The 21,390-nt window shown below is 47.8% G+C and overlaps 1 protein-coding gene across 2 annotated transcripts in view; it reads left to right on the top strand.

The window, feature by feature from the left end:
- NCAPD3 (non-SMC condensin II complex subunit D3) overlaps window positions 1–20,339 on the top strand; it is a 34,263-nt gene extending 13,924 nt beyond the window's left edge. The window contains exons 16-34 of one of the 2 annotated variants that reach the window (XM_050983465.1): window positions 1,522–1,742; window positions 3,828–4,019; window positions 4,284–4,381; window positions 4,476–4,591; window positions 5,952–6,059; window positions 6,592–6,706; window positions 6,798–6,905; window positions 10,117–10,355; window positions 11,115–11,194; window positions 12,437–12,574; window positions 12,895–13,028; window positions 13,176–13,375; window positions 13,794–13,904; window positions 14,300–14,455; window positions 15,188–15,357; window positions 16,272–16,411; window positions 16,987–17,061; window positions 20,043–20,117; window positions 20,228–20,339. In XM_050983465.1, the coding sequence (XP_050839422.1) occupies window positions 1,522–1,742; window positions 3,828–4,019; window positions 4,284–4,381; window positions 4,476–4,591; window positions 5,952–6,059; window positions 6,592–6,706; window positions 6,798–6,905; window positions 10,117–10,355; window positions 11,115–11,194; window positions 12,437–12,574; window positions 12,895–13,028; window positions 13,176–13,375; window positions 13,794–13,904; window positions 14,300–14,455; window positions 15,188–15,357; window positions 16,272–16,411; window positions 16,987–17,061; window positions 20,043–20,117; window positions 20,228–20,292 (2,541 nt within the window). In that variant the 3' untranslated portion in view covers window positions 20,293–20,339. Of the gene's footprint in view, window positions 1–1,521; window positions 1,743–3,827; window positions 4,020–4,283; window positions 4,382–4,475; window positions 4,592–5,951; window positions 6,060–6,591; window positions 6,707–6,797; window positions 6,906–10,116; window positions 10,356–11,114; window positions 11,195–12,436; window positions 12,575–12,894; window positions 13,029–13,175; window positions 13,376–13,793; window positions 13,905–14,299; window positions 14,456–15,187; window positions 15,358–16,271; window positions 16,463–16,986; window positions 17,062–20,042; window positions 20,118–20,227 lie in introns of both variants that reach the window. The other variant, XM_050983464.1, reaches the window with a different exon arrangement.
- Window positions 20,340–21,390: the final 1,051 nt, after the last annotated feature.

The following is a 21,390-nucleotide window of genomic DNA, read 5'->3' as shown; positions in this document are numbered from 1 at the left end:
ACATCCAATGGCCTCTGATCAGCAGGTGTCTGCCTGGAGGGAGGAGTGGGTGTGGAAGAGAGAAGGAAAACTGCCCTCTTGACCAAAGACAATTCCATGCAGATGGTAATAGAATCCATCTTGCCTTGCAATCTGGGACAATTAAAGACTTTCAATAGCTGCACCTTGGGCAGTCAGAGCCTCCCACACCCCAGCTGGACAATGGTCACGAGTTTTTCACACAATGAGTTGGGGATTCACGTTCTCTGAACCTGAGAGAAGCAGAGAAAAGAATGATCAACACAATTCTTACCTCATTCACTGTGCCTGTGTTTGTGCCCAAGTAGAATGCAATGTGGAGATTGTTCACCCAGAGTGATGGGGGTTTGTTTCCTTGGCCTGTCAGGGCCAGCTCTGTGTGTGTCAGGACTGTGGGCTGACAGCCACGAGATTCTGGGCAGTTGAGTGCTTGGCAGATTCAGTTTAGATGTAATGTAATACAGTATAGAATAATACAGTATAATAAAGTTATTAATTAGCCTTCTGATATCAGTGGAGTTCTCTCCATCATTTCTGCCATGGGGGTCGCCCCTTGATTCCAACTATAAGTTTGGTCCATTTACTTTTATAAGTTTAAGTTTGGTCCATTTGCACATCAGGGGTTCATTCTCCAATTAGACCTTCAGCTAATGGAGTAATCCCTCAGTTTGCTCCTCCCCAATTCACTTTTGTTTGTACTTTTTGGGGCCTGAGACAGTGAGGTGTCCTCGAGTTGGAGCCCTGGAGGGATTGTTTTGTGTGAATAAACAGTAGCTGACATCTGGATGGAGTTTAGAGTCATACCCTAAAGCAGCACAGGCATCAAGGGGAATGGGAATTGTGGCACACCTGGGAAGGGAGAGAGCAGGAGGGACCTCACCAATCAGTTATTCACTCTGGGAGCTGCATTTTAGGCTGCTCTAATTCTTTTCATTACCTTTTGACTCGGAAGTCATGACTCACTCTGATACCTACTTGTGATTTATGCAGAGTGCTTCCAACTGTTGGAAACACTGATTTTTCTGGCTGTTGATTTATGTGTCATGAAGAAAATGTTTATGTTGCTGGCCTTCTCAAGTTAAAAAAAACCCTGAATCACTTTCAGATGTAATGTGTGGATGATAGCAATGCTATATTTTTCTTTCTTTTCTATTTATTCACAGGGGGTTTGTAGCTCAGGCTTGGAGCACAGGGTTTATATTAAGCAAAGCTCTTTTTTTTTAGTGCTAAATCATCTGCTGTACAGCCTTATTGCAAACCTGTTATAATTCTTTATAGAGTCTCAAAACAAAGTGTTGCAGTACTTTAGCAGAAACACCAGGTATTTATCATAGAGATGATTAAAGACCTTGTGATGCTGAGTTTCCCTGTCCCACCTGCTGCCACTCTGCTGGGCTTGATTAAAATTCAAGTTTCAAAGTTTGTAGCTGAACCTGGAGGCCTTTGCTGCTCTTACCCATGCATTTGGGATCCCCAGATGATTTAGAGATGTGTTTCTCTCAGTGCCAGCACAGCAATGTCCTGGTGCAGAAGGCCTGGTTGAACGGAGTGGTGCCTGTGGTGATGGATGCAGAAAGCTCTGTCCAAGAAAAGGCCTTGGACTGCCTTGATCAGCTCTTGCTGCAGCACATAAAGCCTTACAATAAATGGAGGAGTGGTGATGAGGGGCAGGAGCTGGCGTGGGATCTGCTCTCCCTGTTGTCTTCAGAAAGCCAGGAGCTGGGGTAAGTGCATTGTTCCCCGCCCTGCCCATGTTGACATTCAGGGATAAAACCCAGAAGTTTGGGGTTTTTTTTCACTTTTTAATCCCATTAGAATACACAACTTTTCCTTTACAGAGGGAAATTCCCTGTTGACTGAGGACTAAGATAAGAGTCTGAGTTTGTGCTCTCATTCCCCGTGTGGCCACAGACTGTGAGGTAGCACAGCTCACACACACCCTGATAAAGTGCTCGTGCTCTCTGCCATGCAAGGACAAGAAACCAAATTTTTCTCAGGGATTTCTTTGAAGTTGCTCAAATTCCCTGCTTGAAACTCTCAGTGTCATTCTGGGGATGGAAACTCCCACGTTGTGGGGCTTGTGTTGCCCTGCCAGCTCCCAGGACAGGGCTGTTGAGCAGGGACAAGAAGAGTTCAGCTTTGCTTTGTGTCAGGTGTTTTCACCTGCTGCCCCTGTCACCTGTGCTCTCTCCCTGGACTGAAATGCTCACTGCTCCATCCCATGCTGGATGCACTGATAGCACATGAATATTTAAGTCAGATGGAGGTGTTCCTCTGACAGAAGTGAGAGAGGATATATAAAGCAAGAACATCACCTTGTATTAATTCTTATGTACAATATGTTACTTGTCTTGTGACAAATGGAATTATCCTGCCTGCCGTGGGAAGGAGAGGGAGAAATGGGATGACACACAGCATGACAAGGACACAACATTGATTAAAGACAGCTGTATGTTTATTAGTCAACAGGGCATAATAGCTCAGAAATAGCAGATGAGGCACTGGTGGTGCTGCCGTGCCAGTGTGGGGAGCTGTCACTGTTCTAATCTGGGCCATTCTGGAACAGGGTTTGCACATTCCTGGCACCTTCTTCCTCCTGACCCTGCAGGACCTTGCAGCTTGAGAAATCTCACAGCTCTACCAGTGTGGAGTAGATAATGAGGGCTGTGCAGAAAAACGAGCAGGCTGTGATGCCTGACATGACTCTGCTGTGCCTTTATCCCTGGCAGTGCTCAGGGCCAGGCTGGGTGGGGCTCTGAGCACCCCAGGCTAGGGGAAGGTGCCCTTATCCATGGCAGGGGGTGGAATGAGGTATCTTCAAGGTCCCTTCCAGGTTAGGCCATTCTGTTGATGCCTTGTGAAGGCTGAACTGCAACAGAGACTAGATGGAGCTAAAGAATAAATTGGGGATTTATTAAAGGCCTCCGTGGATGCACCTTGGGCAGCACAAGAGCCCAGCCAGGGCTGCACCCAAGGTGAACCAAAATGGTCCCAAAATGAACCCAGGATGAACCAAAATGGTCCCAAAATGAATCCAGGATGAACCCAAATGGCCCCAAGGTGAACCCAAATGGCCCCAAGGTGAACCCAGGATGAACCAAAATGGTCCCAAAATGGCCCCAGAATGGTCCCAAGATGAACCAAAGTGAAACCAAGATGAACCAAAATGGCCCCAAAATGAACCCAGGATGAACCAAAATGGCCCCAAAATGAACCCAGGATAACCCAAAATGGCCCCAAAATGCCCGAGCGCTCCCGGGGTCTCTCCCTGGGATCAGCTCTGCTCCATTTGCCCCTTGCAGTTCATTGTCCCATCCCAGCTTTAGCCCAGCCAGTCCCAGCCTGCTTGTTTTTCTCTCTTAAATTCACCATTGCTCATGTTCTTGGGCATGAGATTTGTGTGATTGTCCTTGGTGCCCAGCTAGAGAAGAAATTGTTTTGTCTCCCTACTCTGTGCACTATCCCCTCATGTGAAGCTCAGACCCACAGACTAAAGCAGCACAGAGTCTGAAAAATAGAAAAGCTAAACCTGAGACATCATTATGACTCTGGGTATTAACTAGCAACTGCTGGAAAGTCTTGGTTACAAATTGCTGAAATTATAATTTCCTGATGTGTCGTGGGACCAGTTGGACCCTCTGTGTTACTGCCCCAACATCCATGTAGGGATGCCAGCTCTGTAGTGAAAATATGTGTAGATGTGGAAATTTTCAGTGTGAATTGTGGCAATGCCAGGCCATAGCAGCTTTGTTCTGATGGATTATACTGTTCTCTTTACTCCTCCCTAAACTTTCCTTTCCTCCCTGTAGCCGTTACCTGAGCAAAGCCTTCCTTATGTGGTCCAAGCAGAACAAGTTCACCTCCACTTTTGTCAGTAATGTCATGTCCCACGTGGAGACAGAGCATTCCAGGGCAGCCTGGATGCTGCTTGCCAAGGTGGCTGGCTCTTCCCCCAAGCTGGATTATTCCAAGATCACTGGATCCTGGGACAACATCAGCAGGTCAGTGAGCTTTGAGCTCCATTCTGTCACTGCCCTTCCACAGACTGCCTTGTAGCTGCTTAAATCCCAGTTTTTCCTTCAGACTGTCACTCCTGCAGCTGGAAATCCAGCAAAGGCCTGGAGATCTGTGCAGTGGCCAACTCTCTCCTCGAGCCCTCTGGGTTTGCATTGGCTTTGACAGGTCTGCCTTAATAATGCATGTCCCAGATGAGAGGATTGCTCAGCTGTGCTTTGGTGGCTCAGAGCTCCCTGTTGGCTTTGCAGGCAGCAGAACACGAGCAGTGGCACCGTGGGACATGTCCTGTGTGTCATTGGGCACGTGGCAAAGCACCTCCCCAGGAGCAGCTGTGAGGGGCTGAAGGGTGAGTGGCCCTGGCCACCTGCAGAGGTTTTGTGCCTCCACAAACACTTGAACAGCTTAGAAAATGCTGGTTTTATGTGTGGTGTCATCTCCAGAGAGCATCCAGAGGTGGCTGAAGGAGTCCCAGTGTCCCCTGGAGGTGATCAGCCCAGCTGTGGAGACCCTGCAGAGGCTCTGCCAGGCCTCTGCAGCTGCACCAGAGGAGACACAGGTGGGACTTAAAATACTCCTTTTAAATCAGCCTGTTCCCCACTCAGGGGGTGTCTGCTGCTGTCTGCAGGCTGTGGGATGAGGAGTTCTAAAAAAGGGGCTCTGATTCCAGCAGCTCGAGCCTGCTCTGCTCAGCTCTGCCTCTTTGCTGCACTTGAGAACATCCTGGGGCTAAGCCTGGGCTTGTGAGAAATCTTCTGCCTTCAAATGTATTCTCCCCCACACCTCTGAAACTCCTTGCATTTGCCTCCTGTCCAAGTTTACAGAATTCCTAAAGGAAATTTCCTGAAGGAAGCCTGTTGCTGTGCTTGCTCCAGCCTGAAGCCACAGATTTATGCTGTAATCTCTGCATTCTCCATCAGAGCTCCTGGAAATACACATATTTCCTAGACCTCTTCCTGGAGACCAAACAGAGTTAATAACTTGCTCATAATTTTTCCTGCCTCCATTTGTTTTATGCCATGGCTCTGTTGTGCTCCCAGAGTGGGGAGTTAGGCCATATTTTGTTGGTAAAATAAAAATCTCAGCCTGGACACAATTGCAAAGAAGCCAGAATTGATGCAGGTCTCTGTCCCTGATGTTTTCTCTTCGTGTCTGTTTTATATTTCTCTTTCAGTGTAGATGGCAGCTCTTTTATAATAAGCATCCCAATCAAGTTTAGTAAATAATGGGCAGAGCTGAACCCTCTGTGCCTCAACAGCCAGGGTGAGGTGGTGATTTTTGGGGTTTTAAACTGACAGTCAGAAAATCCTCCCCTGTAGGTACAGCCACCATGGAGTGTTGCTTTAAAATGAAATGCAAATGCTCCTGTAATTGGTCACTTCACTAAATCTAACAGTACCATTTATATATGTAACTGGTTATTAAAATTACCACTTTTAGATGGTGGAAAACCAGAGATGATGCTTTATATTCACCACAGGGTGGTAGATAATCTGCTTTTCCTGTGTTTCCCTTCCACTCTTTGGAATTCACATCATGTTTTCTTGGTTAATGGAGCTGCTTTTTTCAAGCAACATCTAAAAATTCCCACAGACACCTCCAATGTGTTGGGTGCACATGAAACAGTCGCCTAAATCCTTTTTGTTTAAGTCTGTGTGATTTCTATAATGAAGTAAACTTGGGCCTGTGGATCATTAAAAGCCAAATTTTCCAAGGTGTTTTGACACTTGCACACATCCTTTGATGTGCAGGGAGAATTTTAAAGCTCTCAGGCACTGTCAGATTGATTTTAATGGGACCCAGATTATTAAAAGCACATAAAGACTTTGATATTAGGGATTCATGTGTGGACAGATATTACAGCTACCTTTTGTTTAATTAATAAAGTGTTGAATTAATTTTGTTTAATTACTGAACAGGAGCTGCTCAACCAGGTGTGTGGAGATTTGGTGTCCACCTGTGAGAGCTACATCTCCAACATAGTCCTCAGAGAGGATGGAGCAGGGCAGCTGCAGGAAGATCTCTTGGTAAGTTTGGGGATTATTATTTTAAATAATCCCCTTCAAAGTTTATTTAAAGGGTGGAGGTGTGCCTGGAGCTGGTGTTCCTTGAAATCCATGCCAAGAGCTGGGATCACAGGAATGTGCAGGGCCTGTGTGTGTGATGAAATCTTGTATTTAAGGGCCTGGGAGCCCACAGCAGTTGCTTTAAGGATATGGCACCCCATGTATTTTTAATAAATGACGTGGTTTTTATTTCCTTGCTTTTCCACTCAAACTTCTGAGATGAGCTGTTTGGGAGAGATGCATGGAATGCTTTGAGGAGTATTTCAGTCTCATTAGATGGGGTGGGGGGGTGTTGGAGCATATTAAACACACCCACCCACCCACCCACCCACCCAGGATTTCTGTTCCAAAGCCCCCCCTTCTGTTCTCCAGCCACTGCCTTGAAAGCACTGAGGGAATCTGGAGTTGTTTTTTGGAGAAGAACCGACTCCTGCTGGTTTAATTTGCAGCTCAGCCTCTGCCTTTTGACTGCAGTGCTGCTTTCTCTCTGCAGGTGAGACACCTCTTCCTGCTGGGGGAGGCTGCCCAGCTGTGCCCAGCCAAGGTGGACAAACACATCTTCCTCGTGGTCCAGTCCATCCTGGCCTCTTCTGGCAGCGAGGACCAACGTGAGCCCCTCTCCCTCTGCCTTCAGCTTTGCATTTGCAGGCAGCCCTGTGTGCCAGGCCCTGTTTGCATCCCTGACCTGTTCCTTTCCAGTGCCTGCTTGCACAGACAGTGAGGAGATCCCCAGCTCCCAGCCTCTGTCCCAGTTCAGGGGCTCAGCCATGCCTCCCGTGGTCAGGGCTCACGCACTCATCACTTTGGGTAAGTGACATCATCCTGCCCTAAAAATGGGCCTTTGTGTGTCTCAGCCTTTCTGGTGAAGCTCTGCCCAGAATCCTGGAGAAAAGGAGGCTCAGGGGGGACCTTGTCACTCTGCAGCTCCCTGGCAGGAGGGAGGAACCAGGGAACAGGGACAGGACAAGAGGAAATGGCCTCCAGCTGTGCCAGGGCATGGTCAGGTTGGACATGAGGAAGAATTTCTCCATGGAAAGGGTGGTTAAACATTGGAGGGGGCTGCTCAGGGAGGTTTGGAGTCCCCATCCCTGGAGGTGTCCAAGGAATGCCTGATGTGGCACTCGGAGCTCTGGGCTGGGTGACAGAGCAGGGATCAGTCACAGGTTGGACTCACTGATCCCAGAGGTCTTCTCCAACCTAAATAGTTCCATGTAAAGCTCTGGCAGTTGTGACAGAGAGCCCCAGAGCTCTGTTGGCATTAGCCCAGCTCAGAGCTTGTAGCACTGCAAATATCCATGGAAACAAGTTGGGCAAACCATCAGAACCCTGCCAGCTCTGCTTCTCCAGGTGGTTAATGCATTAATAGTGACCACTAATGAGCACTGTCCCCCAGAGCTGTGCCGTCCTTGTACTCAGAGCTGGGTGCTGAAGGATCCATCTCAGTTTCTGTGAGATGCTTCAGAGGGGGTGAAGAAAACTTGGTGCTGTTGATGTAGCTTAGAGCAGGATTGTGGTATTGTTCACAAGGGTCCCAGGATGAGGGGAGAGATGAAAAAGTTGACTCCATGTATCAGAAGGCTTGGTTTATTATTTTATGATAGATAATATATTAAAACTACTCTAAAAGAACAGAAGGAAGGATTCCAGCAGAAGGCTGGCTGAGAATAGCAAAGGAATGAATGACAAAGGTTTGTCTGTGCCCCAGCCAGTCTGGACAGCTGGGCTGGGATTGGCCATTGATCAGAAACAACCCCAGAGACCAATCCCAGCCCCACCTGCTGCACCCACAGCAGCAGAGAAGAATTGTTTGCAGTTTGTTCCTGAGGCCTCTCAGCTCCTCAGGAGGGACAAATCCTAAGGAAAGGATTTTTCCTAGAACATGTGGGTGACACAGGATGACTGCACTCAAATTCTTGCTCTCCTCAACGTGAGGGAAACACTGCTTTCAGAGAAGCCTGGCCAGCTGCATTCCCAGGATTCTGAGGAATACCAAGTGAAAGCTCTGGGTTTAAATACTTCCATGGTTAGGAGCAAGATTCTTTTGCAGATAGGCAGCATTATTCTTCCCTTAATTGCTTTGGAAAGTTTAGTACTTTTGTGCAGAGCTTGGGAACAGGGAGAAGTGATGTTAGAACTATTGCAGGCTATTTTATTTTAGGTTGGTTCAGTGATGCTCTCAGAGGTGGGTGTCTCCCTGCTATGCCTATGACAGCTGGGGCTGTTCTTTTTAGCTGCTTTGAATAATACCCTGTACACAGAAATAGTTTGCTGTGAAGGAGGGAATTTGGCATAGAGACCCACTCTATAGGTCTAAGGGGAGGTTGGAAGAACTTGAAGTACCATCTCCCTGAGAAATCATGCAGATTGCTCATCAAGTTCCAGCATGAGTTTCTTGTTTATTCCCTTGTTTACTTCCTGATTCCTTCCCTGGCTTGTTTTGGAGGCAGCGAGCTGGGCTGGCTGGGAAGGAGAATTTATCCCAGCTCTGCTGCTCTGGTGATGCCTTGGAGTGGCTGCCTAGAGCAGAGGCTAGACAGAGTTGAGGGAATAAAGTGGGAATTTATTCAAGGCCTTTAATAGATACACCTGGGGCAGGGTTACAGAGGGACCCAAAATGGACAATGCCCATGAGCTCTTGTATTTGTGGGGTTCCCAGAGAGAGGAAGGAATGATGAGTCTGACTCCATGTTCTCAGAAGGTTAATTTATTGTTTTATGATACAATAATATATTAAAGAATGCTGTACTAAACTACACTAAAGAATACAGAAAGGATACAGACAGAAGGCTAAAAAGATAATAATGAAAACTCGTGACTCTCTCCAGAGTCTCAACAGTCTCAACAAACCTTGGCCCTGATTGGTCAAAGAGTCAAAACAATTCACATTAAACCAATGAAACAATCTCTAAACACATTGCAAAGGAGCAAACACACAGGAAAAGCCATCAGATAATTATTGTTTTCCTTTTTTTCTCTGAGGCTTCTCAACTTCCAGGAGAAGAACCTTGGGCAAAGGGATTTTTCTAGAAAATGTGACTGCCACAATGAGGTTTTCAGACAGATTTAAGTTTGGTCTATTTGCATATCAGAGGTTAATCCTCCAATTACAGCTTCAGCTAATGAAGTCATTCATAGTTGGCTTCCCCCCAGTCCACTTTTTTTTAGAGTTCTTGGGGCCTGAGGCTGTTGGGTGTCTTTGGATCTCATGCCTAGAGAGAAATTGTTTTGTCTGACCACGATATGAAGAATTCACGAGACTTTACACAGCTCTTAGAGCTGTGCTGTCTTGGTTTGGAAAGAAATGGGCCTGCTAAGGAAGGTAAGAGCCTCCCCTGAAATGAAGGATGTGAATGTGCCCCACCCCTCCAAATTGCTATGAATTGTAAATTAAGGGGCTCTCAGGCAAAAAATATGGGAGCAGGAATAACAGTTCTGTATTAGGGAAGGAAATAAAAGGATAAAATAAACAATGCAGTGAACTAAACCAACCCTGGCAGAGGCAGAGCACAGCCTGACACCCTGTGGGTCAGGGGGCTGGCAGCAGTGCCACTGGAATTGTGGCTCAGCCCTCCTGCAGTGCCAGGGCTGGTTCTGCTGGAGCAGGGATCCTGGAGAAGGGTGCAGTCTGGCTCTGGAGATCCAGGGGAAGAGGCAGCTGCTGCTCCTCTGGGAAATCCAGTGGAGAAGCCGTGCTGGTGTTCCAGAATCTCAGATTATATCCAGGTAGGAATGCCTGGCTCCTCCCCCTGGGCTCACATCTCCCATGGGATGCTGCAGTTCTTATCAGCCATGCAGGGACATCCAATGGCCTCTGATCAGCAGGGGTCTGCCTGGAGGGAGGAGTGGGTGTGGAAGAGAGAAGGAAAAACTGCCCACTGAGCAGCAGCCAGCTGCCATGCAGATGGCAAACAGAATCCATCTTGCCTTGCAATCTGGGACACGCACCCTAACGCATCACAGGCTCTGAAAAACACAAAACCCTGAGATTCCAGGCGTCACCAGAGGGGCTGTTTTGCAGGGAAGCTGTGCCTGCAGCACGAGGAGCTGGCCAAGAAGTGCATCGCGGCGCTGGCGCGGGAGCTGGAGGTGTCGCCGGATGTGGCCGTGCGCAACAACGCGGCGCTGGTGCTGTGCGACCTGTGCGTGCGCTACACCTCGCTCGGGGACAGATACATCCCCAACATCTCCCTGTGCCTGCGGGACCCACACCCCTTCATCCGCAGGCAGACCCTCATCCTGCTCACCAACCTCCTGCAGGTGAGACAGAGGGGAAGTTCTCCAGAGGAGAAATCCATTTTCAGTGAAATGTGCATCTTTGAATTGAGTCTGTAGCTTGCGAACACAGCTGCAACACCACTCAAACTATTGCCTAATGAAGGAGACACCCTCATCCTGCTCACCAACCTCCTGCAGGTGAAACAGAGTAGAAATTTTCTGGAGTAGAAATCCATTTTAAGTGAAATGTGCATCTTTGAATTGAGTCTGTAGCTTGCAAATAGAGCTGCAGCACCCCCAGACTTGGCTAATGAAGGAGTCACCCTCATCCTGCTCACCAACCTTCTGCAGGTGAGACAGAGTAGAAATTTTCCAGAGTAGAAATCCATTTTAAGTGAAATGTGTATATTTAAATTGAGTCTGTAGCTTGCAAACAGAGCTGCAGCACCCCCAGACTTGGCTAATGAAGGAGTCACCCTCATCCTGCTCACCTGCAGGTGAGACAGAGTGGAAATTTTCCAGAGTAGAAATCCATTTTTAGTGAAATATGTATATTTGAATTTAGTCTGTAGCTTGCAAGCACAGCTGCAGCACCCCTCAAACTGTTGGGGTAAACCCTGATGTGTTCTTGTGGCATTTATGCTGCTTAGAGCATCCCCCAAAATACTTGGGGCTGTTTTGGGGTTTGTTTTATGTGCCCCTGGCTGAGGTTTTACAACCTGTTGGTTTACCTGACTACAGTTTGGAGGTTCACACCAAGTTTTGCTGGTTCAGGTCGTTGATTTCTGCTGATTTTCACAGGAGGAGTTTGTGAAATGGAAGGACTGCCTCTTCTTTCGGTTTGTCAGTGTCCTGGTGGATCCAAACCCAGATATTGCCAGGTAAAAATCTCAGCTGTGAAATGATGGAGGAGGTGAAGGTCAGAGATGTCTCAAAACCTGTCTCAGCCTTGGCACCTTCCTACTGTAAAGAGAAATTCCAGTGATAATGCAGATTATCCCTGTAACCTCTGTACTTCCTTTAGGGTCTGCAGTGCTGGCAGAGGGGATCAGCCTCTCTCCAGGTCATCAAAGAGTGTCCAGGTCATCAAAGAGTGTCCTTGGCTGTCCTCAAAACGTTCAGCTCTGCTCTATTTAGGACTCAGTTATCCAGAAAAAAAGGAATTTTTGAGGCAGACCCTTGTGAAATCTTCCTTGTGGTTTTCTGACTGGCTCTGTCTCAAGTGCTGGGTTTGTTTTAGGAGTAGGATTAAATGTTTTGTTGGAGTTTCCTTTTTCTTATGTTCCATGCCTTGCCTTTTCAGCCCTCTGCCACATCTTGTAATTGTCAGAGGAATTATGCACTCTCATTTTAAGTGCATTTTATGAAGTTTTTGGAGGTTTCAAGGTCTCCATCTGCTCTGTTATGTGAGAAATGAATGGGGCAGGTTTCTCTCAGGTGGGGAGCTCATGTAGGAATCAGGGTTACAGAGGAGCATTGGACACCTTGCTGCTCACTTCTGCCTGGAACAGTCGATCTGAGATGAATATTTCCAGAACCATCCACCTTTTGTCAATTACCATTCACTTTTCCTTTTCTCTTCAGTGTCTTTTGAATATCTAAAAGTGTCTTTCCAGTAGATGGTGGCATTGCAGCATCGTGTTCCTCCCATTTCTTTGGGAGCCTTTTCCTTTGCATCTGCATTTGGAGACTGCATCCAGACAAAACCACTTTCTTCAAGCCTGGGGTTGCCTTGCAGCTCTTGCAGGACCTTTGGTGGTTAACTTGTTGTGAGTGCTGTGTCTCAGCCCCAGTGGAACTCGGGCTGTTTAAATATTTAAAATGCTGTGACAGGATTCAGGTTCAGATTTATTTCTGACTCAGTTTGCTTTAATGGCCTTAAAAATGAGGAGTGCTGTGGATGCTGGAGAGGTCTGTCCCTCTGGAGAGGTCTGTCCCTCTGGAGAGGTCTGTCCCTCTGGAGAGGTCTGTCCCTCTGAGGAAGGGTGGATGTCAGTGAGCTGGGCAAGAATTAAATGTGGTATTGAGAGAGACCATCCTCCTGCCCTGAGAGCCCTACACAGCTCCAGGGGTGGCTTTTGGAAACCATCCAGTGATAATTTCTTCTTTCTCCTCCTCTGCAGGTTTGCAGAGTTCTGCCTGGTGCATCTCTTGCTGAAGAGGAACCCTGTGATGTTCTCCCAGCACTTCATCGAGTGCATCTTCCATTTCAACAGCTACGAGAAACACCAAAAGTACAACAGGTTCCCCCAGAGCCAGAGGTCAGCTGAGCACATTCTGGGCTAATTTTTGCTAAATTATGGGCTGTCTGACCATGCAGCTCTCAGTGACAGCACAGCATTTGTGGCACTTGATAATTATCCATGCAGCAGAGGGAAAAGAGCCAGGGGAAGCAGTGCTGAGTTGTGTCCTGCCTTCCCTGTGACACTGCTGTGTGTAATTTGCAGGACTGTGTGCTGTCCTAGCAGGTTTATGGGTCTTAAAAGTGACATGCAAATATCCCTGGCTGATTTAAGGTCTCATTATTCCTGGGAGCTGGCATAATGTGATTTGGGCCTCTGTAAAATGTGCTCTGCCACAGGGCGAAGCAGCTCTTCTCTCTGAAGGGGAAGGAGAACAAGGAGAAGAGGATGAGGATCTACACCTTCCTGCTGGAGCATTTCACAGATGAGCAGAGGTTCAGCATCACCACCAAGATCAGCCACAGCATCCTAGGTAAGCATTTAAAGATGCATTTTAAAATCTGCCAAACTAAACGCTGGTGTCTGTATAACATCTCATGGTGCAGGTGTTTTATCCTCCTGGCTTGCCCATCACTGCTGCTTCTGGAAAACCAAATTATTTCTTGCCTGTATCTTCCAGCTTGCTTTGTGGATGAGGTCCTTCCTTTGGACCTGGAAGGCAGCGAGCTGCTCTCAGATACATTTGCAGTCCTCAGCTGCAAAGAAATCAAGCTCTCAAGTATGAGGTCCAAACCTGAGGAAGACATTCAGGCTGATGAAGATGAGATGGCCATGGCCAATGCTGTCATGCAGGTGGCCCAGAAAAAGCTCATCTCGCAGGTGAGGGGCTCTTGCTGTGCTGTGGGAAGAGGGCTGGGCAGCTCTGTGTCTTGTAAAAGCACAATATGAAGGCAGAATTTGTGAGGGATGCTTGCTGGGGAGGTGGAGGGAGCAGAAGTGCATTTCCCAGGAGCCAGGGGAGCTGTGCTGAGCTGGGTTTGTTCCCCACCCCTCCGAGCAGAGCAATGATTTTCCTGCACCTCTGGGCAATTTGCCTTCTCTGTGAGATCTGAGTGACTTAGTGATGCATCTGAAAAGGCTCCACTTAGGTTAAAAGGCTCTGTGCCTGTGTGTGGTGTAAGAGCAGCCCTAATTGCAGTGACTCCCTGGCTGTGGAGGGATAACTCCTCTGTGGAGCTGCAGAGTGGCTTCTCCTTGGCTGCCTCGCATTAACTGTTCATGCCTTGTTCACAAAAAGGTTCAAAAGAAGAATTTCATTGAAAACATCATCCCAATAATCACATCACTCAAGTCCTTGATGGAGCAGAAGAGGATCCCAGCTCTTAAGGACCTGATGAACTGCCTGCGGGTAAGGGGAAGTGTTTTCCTTGCTGGTTGTGATGTTTTGATCCTCTCTGGAGTTAATGGGCAGCCACTGCCACAACCAAGAGCCTTCTGAGGAGGGAGAATTCAGAAGATTGGATGTTGTGACACTGCCACTGTGTTAAATAACGTGGGAGGTGGAGGGATTGGAGATGAGGCTCTCAGTGTGGAACGTGGGCAGGAGGAGATCTCGAATGCTGCAAAGCTTTTCCATGTTCTGAAGAACAAATTGGAGTTAAAACTCTTCAGTCTGTTAAAAACACCTCTGCTCTACCAACTGGTGTTTCCTTTTGCTCCCAAGCAGCTGTGATCTGAATGGGGATGTGAATCAGTAGCTGGGGGAGATTTCTGAAGGGATCCAAACATTCCTTGTTGCTGCAGGAAATGATGCAAGATTACCGAAATGAAATCAAAGACTTCTTTGCTGTGGACAAGCAGCTGGCAGCCGAGCTGGAGTATGACATGAAGAAATATGAAGAGCAGCTGGCCAGGGAGAAGGAGTCAGAGCAAGAGCAGCTCTCAGCAGCCCACAGGGAGGTGGGTATTGCCATTAACTCTCTACATCTCTCCTCTGCTCAAATTAGTGTTCTCCCAACGCCCAGGCCCTGCCTGGGGACCCTGCCCTTGGAGCAGGATGGTTATCAGGGCTTTTCCTCCCTCTTTGTACTTCCTGACAGAAGCTCTGGTTTCAGAGTCATTTAATAGCCTTAGAACATCAACAAACAAAGCCAAGAGGAGCAGCAAATGATTAATGGAGAAAGAACTCAATTTAAAGGAAAAAGCAAGTCTAATTTAGCACTGGCTGGGCTTAAATGTTGTGTTCTCTCTGTTCCCAGAATGATAAGCTGGTAACAAAAAGAGTTCACTTTGCCTGACTTCAGGTGTCTACAAAGTGAAAGTTCAAACCCGTCCCAGTCATGAGATACTCTTTTAAATTCAGTGTAAAGAAATAAATATGTGCCTGAGTCAGTTGTCCTGAGCTATTTTAGATCCCTACCTTAAGATGAGATGACTTCTAGCCTGGAAGTTCATTTCTCTGCAGACCTCAGAAGAGCATTTATAAATATAGATCTCTGTATAGATCTCTAAACTGGGACATTTGTGTCCCTGCTCACTTCTTGGTAAAATTTTGGCCAATAAATTGTTCCTCCCCAGCACCTTTCCATCCATCCCACAAAGGGCAGTTCTGAAACCCTCAGCTCCAAGCACCTTGGGTTTCCTGCTCCTGTCCCCACTGTCAGACATGGCCTTTTCTCCTGTTTTCCACAGCAGTCTCCATCTCTGGAGAGAGCTGCAGCTGCTGGTGGCCAGAATCACGGCAGTGCTCAGTGCTCTGGGGGGGACAGGCCGTGCACCCCTGGCTCCATCCCTCCCCGTGGCCCCTCCGAGTTTGCCACTCCTCGTGCTGAGGCTCTGAAGCAGCCAGGGCTGGGTCGCAGGTAGGGGCTCCTCCTGGTACCTGTGTTGGACATTTCTTACATGTCTGTGTTTCTGTTTGGTATTTAGATATATTTCCATATAATTTTAATATTACATTCTATATACTATTTTATAGTCTGTATTTATTTATATTACTTTCATTATGTGTTTATATTATATCTTTTACTATTTATATTAGAGTTTATATATTTTGTCTCTGTTTATGTATTATTTATATTATTTAATATAAATATATTATATTTATCTATTATAAATAATATATATTATATATATTTACATTATTTTTATTAAATATTTATATTTTCTATGTTTATATTATTCGAGGTTTTATATTCTATATTTTTATTTAGATTATTTTTATTTTATCTTATTAGGTATTGATATTTTCTATTTTTATATTACATTTACATTAGAGTTTATATATTATTTTATATTTTTAATTTATTGATATTATTTATATTTATTTTTAACTATTTATATTTTATATTAGAGTTTATATATTATTTTACTTTTTTATATTTATAATATTTTTATTATTTGTTTCATTTTTATTATGTATTTATATTTTATATTTTAATATTATTTTTATATCAGAGTATATATCTTATTTTATATTTTAAAATTTATTTAGATTATTTTATTTTTATTATTTATATTGTAATATTTTTATATTAGTGTTTCTATAATTTTTGTATTTTATACTTTATTTAAATTATTTATTTTATTTATCTATTTCCATTGTATTTATGTTGCTTTGCTGATCCTTTCTTTGGACTTGTCTGAAAGTCACAAGTGTTGCAGCATAATCTCATTCTTAGGTGTTGAGGCTGCTGAGGGAGGGGACAGCTCTTCCCTCAGGGTCTCACTGGGGCTTTCAGAGGGAGGTGCCAGCCCCTGTCCCTTTGTGCCCTAGGGCAGCATCCCTGAGCACGCTGGCCATCCTCACCTCGGCCAGGAGGGCACTGCAGGAGAGGAGGCAGCAGCGCAGCAGGAGCATGGGCAGGAGCTTGGCAGCTCCCTCCGAGGCAGCGGGCACAGCTGGCAGCCAGCCAGGTGGGAACTGCCCTGCTCTGCTCTGCACGGGCACAGCTGGCAGCCAGCAGGGTGGGAACTGCTCTGCACGGGCACAGCTGGCAGCCAGCAGGGTGGGGACTGCTCTGCACGGGCACAGCTGGCAGCCAGCAGGGTGGGAACTGCTCTGCACGGGCACAGCTGGCAGCCAGCAGGGTGGGGACTGCTCTGCATGGGCACAGCTGGCAGCCAGCAGGGTGGGGACTGCTCTGCATGGGCACAGCTGGCAGCCAGCAGGGTGGGGACTGCTCTGCATGGGCACAGCTGGCAGCCAGCAGGGTGGGAACTGCCCTGCCCTGCTCTCCATGGGCACAGCTGGCAGCCAGCAGGGTGGGAACTGCCCTGCATGGGCACAGCTGGCACCAGCAGGGTGGGAACTGCCCTGCCCTACCCTGCACGGGCACAGCTGGCAGCCAGCAGGGTGGGAACTGCCCTGCCCTGCTCTCCATGGGCACAGCTGGCACCAGCAGGGTGGGAACTGCTCTGCCCTACCCTGCACGGCCCCAGGCAGAGCTGCAGTGCATTTCAGATCTCACTCACTCCCTTCTTGTTCCCAGGCTCCTTCCAAAGCCTGATCCAGTCCAGTGGAGGAAACACGGCTGTGGTGGGGAGAGCAATCAGCACCCCCGAAGGTGAGTAGGAACTGATGGATTATTTATTTATTTATCTAAGTGCTGGCAGGAAGGAAGAGCCCTCCTGAACTCAAGGGATGAGAAAACTGAAGCTGTGCATGGAAAAGCACAGTGCAGTCTCCATGTGCCTCTCACAGGGTCGGTGCAGGAGGGAATTTATTTGGGGATGCTGAGGTAACAGTGCCCTTTCTTCCTTCCTTGACTCAGGGGTGCTGAAGAGGAAGGGTTGTGCTTCCTCAGCAGCCTGCCCTGCCCAAAGGTGTGGCAGCAGCTCCCTGCCCACAGAGACCCACAGACCCAGGATTTCCCCAGGTTTTCCCTGGGGAAGGCTGTGAGAAGATCAGAGAAAAGAATGAGAAACAATTCTCATCTCCACTTGCTGCACCTGGAGTTGTGCACATGTGGAGTGTGTCATGGAGATCTGTTTATTACCTAAGGGTGCTTTCTTAATTGGACACTGGATGGTGTTTGGAGAGATTCACCAATTAAGTCAAAGCTGTATTGGACTGTCTGTAAGGGTTACAAACTTCTAAATAGGTATAATATATTCTAGTAGAATAAAGGGATTGATCAGCCTTCTGCAATCATGGTTAACTAATATTTCTAGTAATTATTACCCTTCCTAATTATTACCCAGCTGGGGGCCTGCTATGACACAAAGGAGCAAGGCTGAGCCCTTCCTTGGTTCTGGGAGCTCAGTGCAGTGTCAGTGCCCTGCAGAGCCCTGCTGCACAGGGAAATCCTCAGGGTTGGGTCCTTCTGCTCTGAGTTCTCCAAGCAGGGTCTGGGGTGTGCTGCAGGCTGCTCCCAGAGCAGCACAGGGCTGTGACAGCTGCAGGGAGCACAGGATGTGCTCAGAGGGATTGCCAACCTGCACAGACACTGAGGGGGTGTGTTCCACACTCGGAGCTGGGGAAGGAATGGTGGGGTTTGGTTACTGCACACAGAGGAACATCCAAACACAAACTGGGAGGCTGCTGGTGTCCACTGCAGCTGAACCCTGCAGGGACAGGTTCTGCTGGAGTGCTCTGACAGCCCTGCAAGCACGAGAGGCACTTGGAGCAAAAGCCAAATGGAGCTGGGTACCAGCAGGAAATCCCCTTCCTTTCCATCCACTTGCTGCTGAACTCCTTTAGATCCCCTCTGTTGTGCTGCGAGGTGCAGAGAATTGAGAGAGATCCAGGTGTGAGTGTGACAGCTCAGCTTTCCTTAGGTTTGGGGGCTGCTTTGGGAAGGTTCTGGAATCCCCAGGGAGCTGTGGGACTGACTGACAGCTTTCCTTAGGTTTGGGGGCTGCCTTGGGAAGGTTCTAGAATCCCCAGGGAGCTGTGGCAGTGCCCCTGACACACAGCAGAGCCACACTGCAAACCCCTGACAGCTCTGAGCAGCCACTGGAAAATCTGATCCTGTCCTTCCTTCCCCGTGTGCTGGGCTGCACTTGTTGCCTCAATATTTCTCTTTGCCTGAGCAACAAGAAAAGAAAAAAAAAAAAAAAAAGAAAAGTGGGGTTTTGTGCAAGAAGTGTTTTTAGAGAGCAGGATTCTTTGAGTGCTGTGGTCTCCTGGAAGCCTGCACGGCTGTTGCTCTTAAAGCACCATATGGTGAAAAAGGAGGGAAAATGTTAATCTGCAGTGGTGCTAGAGCTGAATCCCTGCCTTGCTTCGAGGCAGCATGTGTCCTTCAGCAGGGAGACAAACTGTACAGAGCAGGAGCATCACTGCAGTCAGCGTGTGCTGAGCCATCTGTATGGTGGCACAGGCTGATAGACAACCAGAATAAAACATTTTATTCCTCTGGTATATCATTCTGAGCCTACTGGAGATGCAGTTCCTTGTAAACAGGTTTGTACTTGAGAAGTTGGGAGCAGCTGTCCCCTCTTGCTGCCTCGTTCAGCTGTTCTGGCTCTGTTCTCTCTTCCCTTCTGTCTCTGGGGCTCCTCAGCTCCTGCTTGGTGCTCTGGGAGCAGCTTCAGTGGAGCTGGTATGGGGGGATTGTGCATAAACACATTGTGGAGATGAGCACACTGCAAGGGAAGCCGTAGTTCCTCATTTTCCCCCCATTTTTCTCATTTCTTTTCTATTTAATCTTTACCATTTCTTTCCCCTTTCTTGCCCTTCCTTCCCCATCAATGTCTCCTTACCAAGGTAACTCCTTCAGGCCCACCCTGCACAGAGTCACTGGCACAGCTCAGCCCTGGGAGATGCAGGGCAGAGCTGTGGCAGATGGATCAAGTTTGATTTCTGCTCTAAGCTTCAGTGATTCCCTTCCAGGACAGGGCAGGAGTTAAAGAGCAAACCCAGCTCAGCTGTGAAGAGAAGTCCTTTTAGCTGAGTTTCCAACTCCTGCCCTATAAAGCACTTCCTGCCTTAATTCCTTGTGAAAGGTTCTGGGAAACACGAGCATAAAACAGAGCGTTGAGTTAAGTAAAATCTGAATATTGTGACATCTCTCCTGAGATAAATGACAGGAAAGAGACAGCTGACAACCAGGGCCTATTCAGGCAAGCTGAATTCTACCTAGCTCCCCTGTCAAGTGATTCCTCTTGTCTGGCTGCAGGCAGCTCCTCACAGAGTGGCTCTCCAGGGCCTTTGGCAGTTTTCAGATTCTGCCTTGAGCACGAGGAGCAGCTGCTCTGGGTGGGACGTGCTGCTGGGAGAGATGGCAGAGCTTCAGTGCCAGGGGTGGCTGTGCCTGCCAGGCAGGGCAGGGGGCTCAGGACCAAGGTGCCACCCTGATTTCCTCCAGCCAGGAAGGCTGTGAGGCTGGAATTTAGAGGTGATGTGCCCGTCACACTCAGCACAGGGGTTTGAGGCTGGGTGGGAGACCCTGAGGTCTGGGAGGAAGAGATAGATATGTGTGTTTGCAATTAGCTGGATTTACTTACTCTGTGACACTTGAGTGTGGCACAGCAGCGTGCCTTGCCCTCTGGCTGTGTCACAGGCTACTAATATGTGATTTTTAATTTTTTTTTTTATTTCCAGAGACCATTAATGAGTTGACTTTTGGTGCTGGGGTCAGTTACATCAGCCTGATGCACACACCCCGTTCAGCTCCAGGCAAGTCATCTCTGGCATTCTTATTTGAGGGGAGGGGAAGGAATAACAACCCCAAATGACCAAAATCTGTGGCATTTTGTAAAACATGACAATATATGTATTGTTTGCAGTGAAGAAAGAGGCTGAGGATGGGCCAGGGGATATCGTCTGTTTGACATCACCAGAGAAACCGTGAGTGCAGCACGGGGCTGGGGCAGGCACTGCAGGGAGGGAGAGAGAGAGAGGGGCAGCCATCCTGTAAATGTGGCACCAGGCTGATAGACAACCAGAGAATAAAAACATTTTATCTCTGGTTATTTCTGAGCCTACTGGAGATGCTTTCCTTGTAAACCGGTTTTGTACTTGTAAGTTGGGAGCAGCTGTCCCCTCTTGCTGCCTCGGTCACTTTCTGGCTCGTGTCTCCTCTTCCTTCGGTCTCTGGGTCTTCCTCAGCTCCGGGGGGTGGCTCGGAACAGCTTCATGGGAGCTGGTTGGGGGGATTGTGCATAAACCCCTTTGTGGTCGATGAGCACACTGCGTAAAAAAAAGGGGCCGTAGTTCCATCCTTTTCCCCTTCCCCCCATTTTTCTGCCTCTCCTCCTTTCTTTTCATTTAAGTCTTTACCATTTTCTTTGGCTTTCCCCTTGCCTTGCCCTCCTTCCCCAGCATGTCCCGGAACCAAGGTACTCCTTCCCGGCCCCACCCTGCACAGATTCACGCACAGCTAAGCCCTGTGAAATCAGGGCAGAGCTGTGGCAATGCATCAAGTTTGAGTTTCTTTCTGCTCTAAGCTTCAGTGATTCCCTTCCATGACGGGCAGGAGGTAAAGAGAAACCCGCTCCAGCTTTGAAAGAAGTCCTTTTATAGCTGAGTTTCACTCCTTCCCTATAACCCTTCCGTCCTTAATTCCCTTGTGAAAGGTTCTGGGAAACACGAGCATAAAAACAGAGCGTTGCGTTAAGTCAAATCTGAATATTGAGGACATCGCGCCTGAGATAAAGGAACGGAAAGAGACAGCTTGACAACCAGGGCCTATTCTCAGGCAAGCTGAATCTACCTACCTAGCTCCCACTGTCAAGAGTGATTCCTCTTATCTGGCTGCAGGTCAGCTCCTCACAGAGTGGCTCTCCGGGCCTTTGGCAGTTTTCAGTTCATATGCTTCTTGAGCACGAGGATAAGAGAGCAGCTGCTCTGGGGGGACGTTGGCTGCTGGGAGAGATGGGGAGATAGCTTCAGTGCCAGGGGTGTGGACTGTGGCCTGACGGCAGGCTGTCAGTGGGCTCGGACCAAAGGT

Source organism: Serinus canaria, chromosome 24 (genome assembly GCF_022539315.1).
Source record: "Serinus canaria isolate serCan28SL12 chromosome 24, serCan2020, whole genome shotgun sequence".
NCBI lineage: Eukaryota > Metazoa > Chordata > Aves > Passeriformes > Fringillidae > Serinus > Serinus canaria.
Note: the sequence above shows the minus strand (reverse complement) of the source record. Positions and strands in the feature narration are given on the sequence as shown.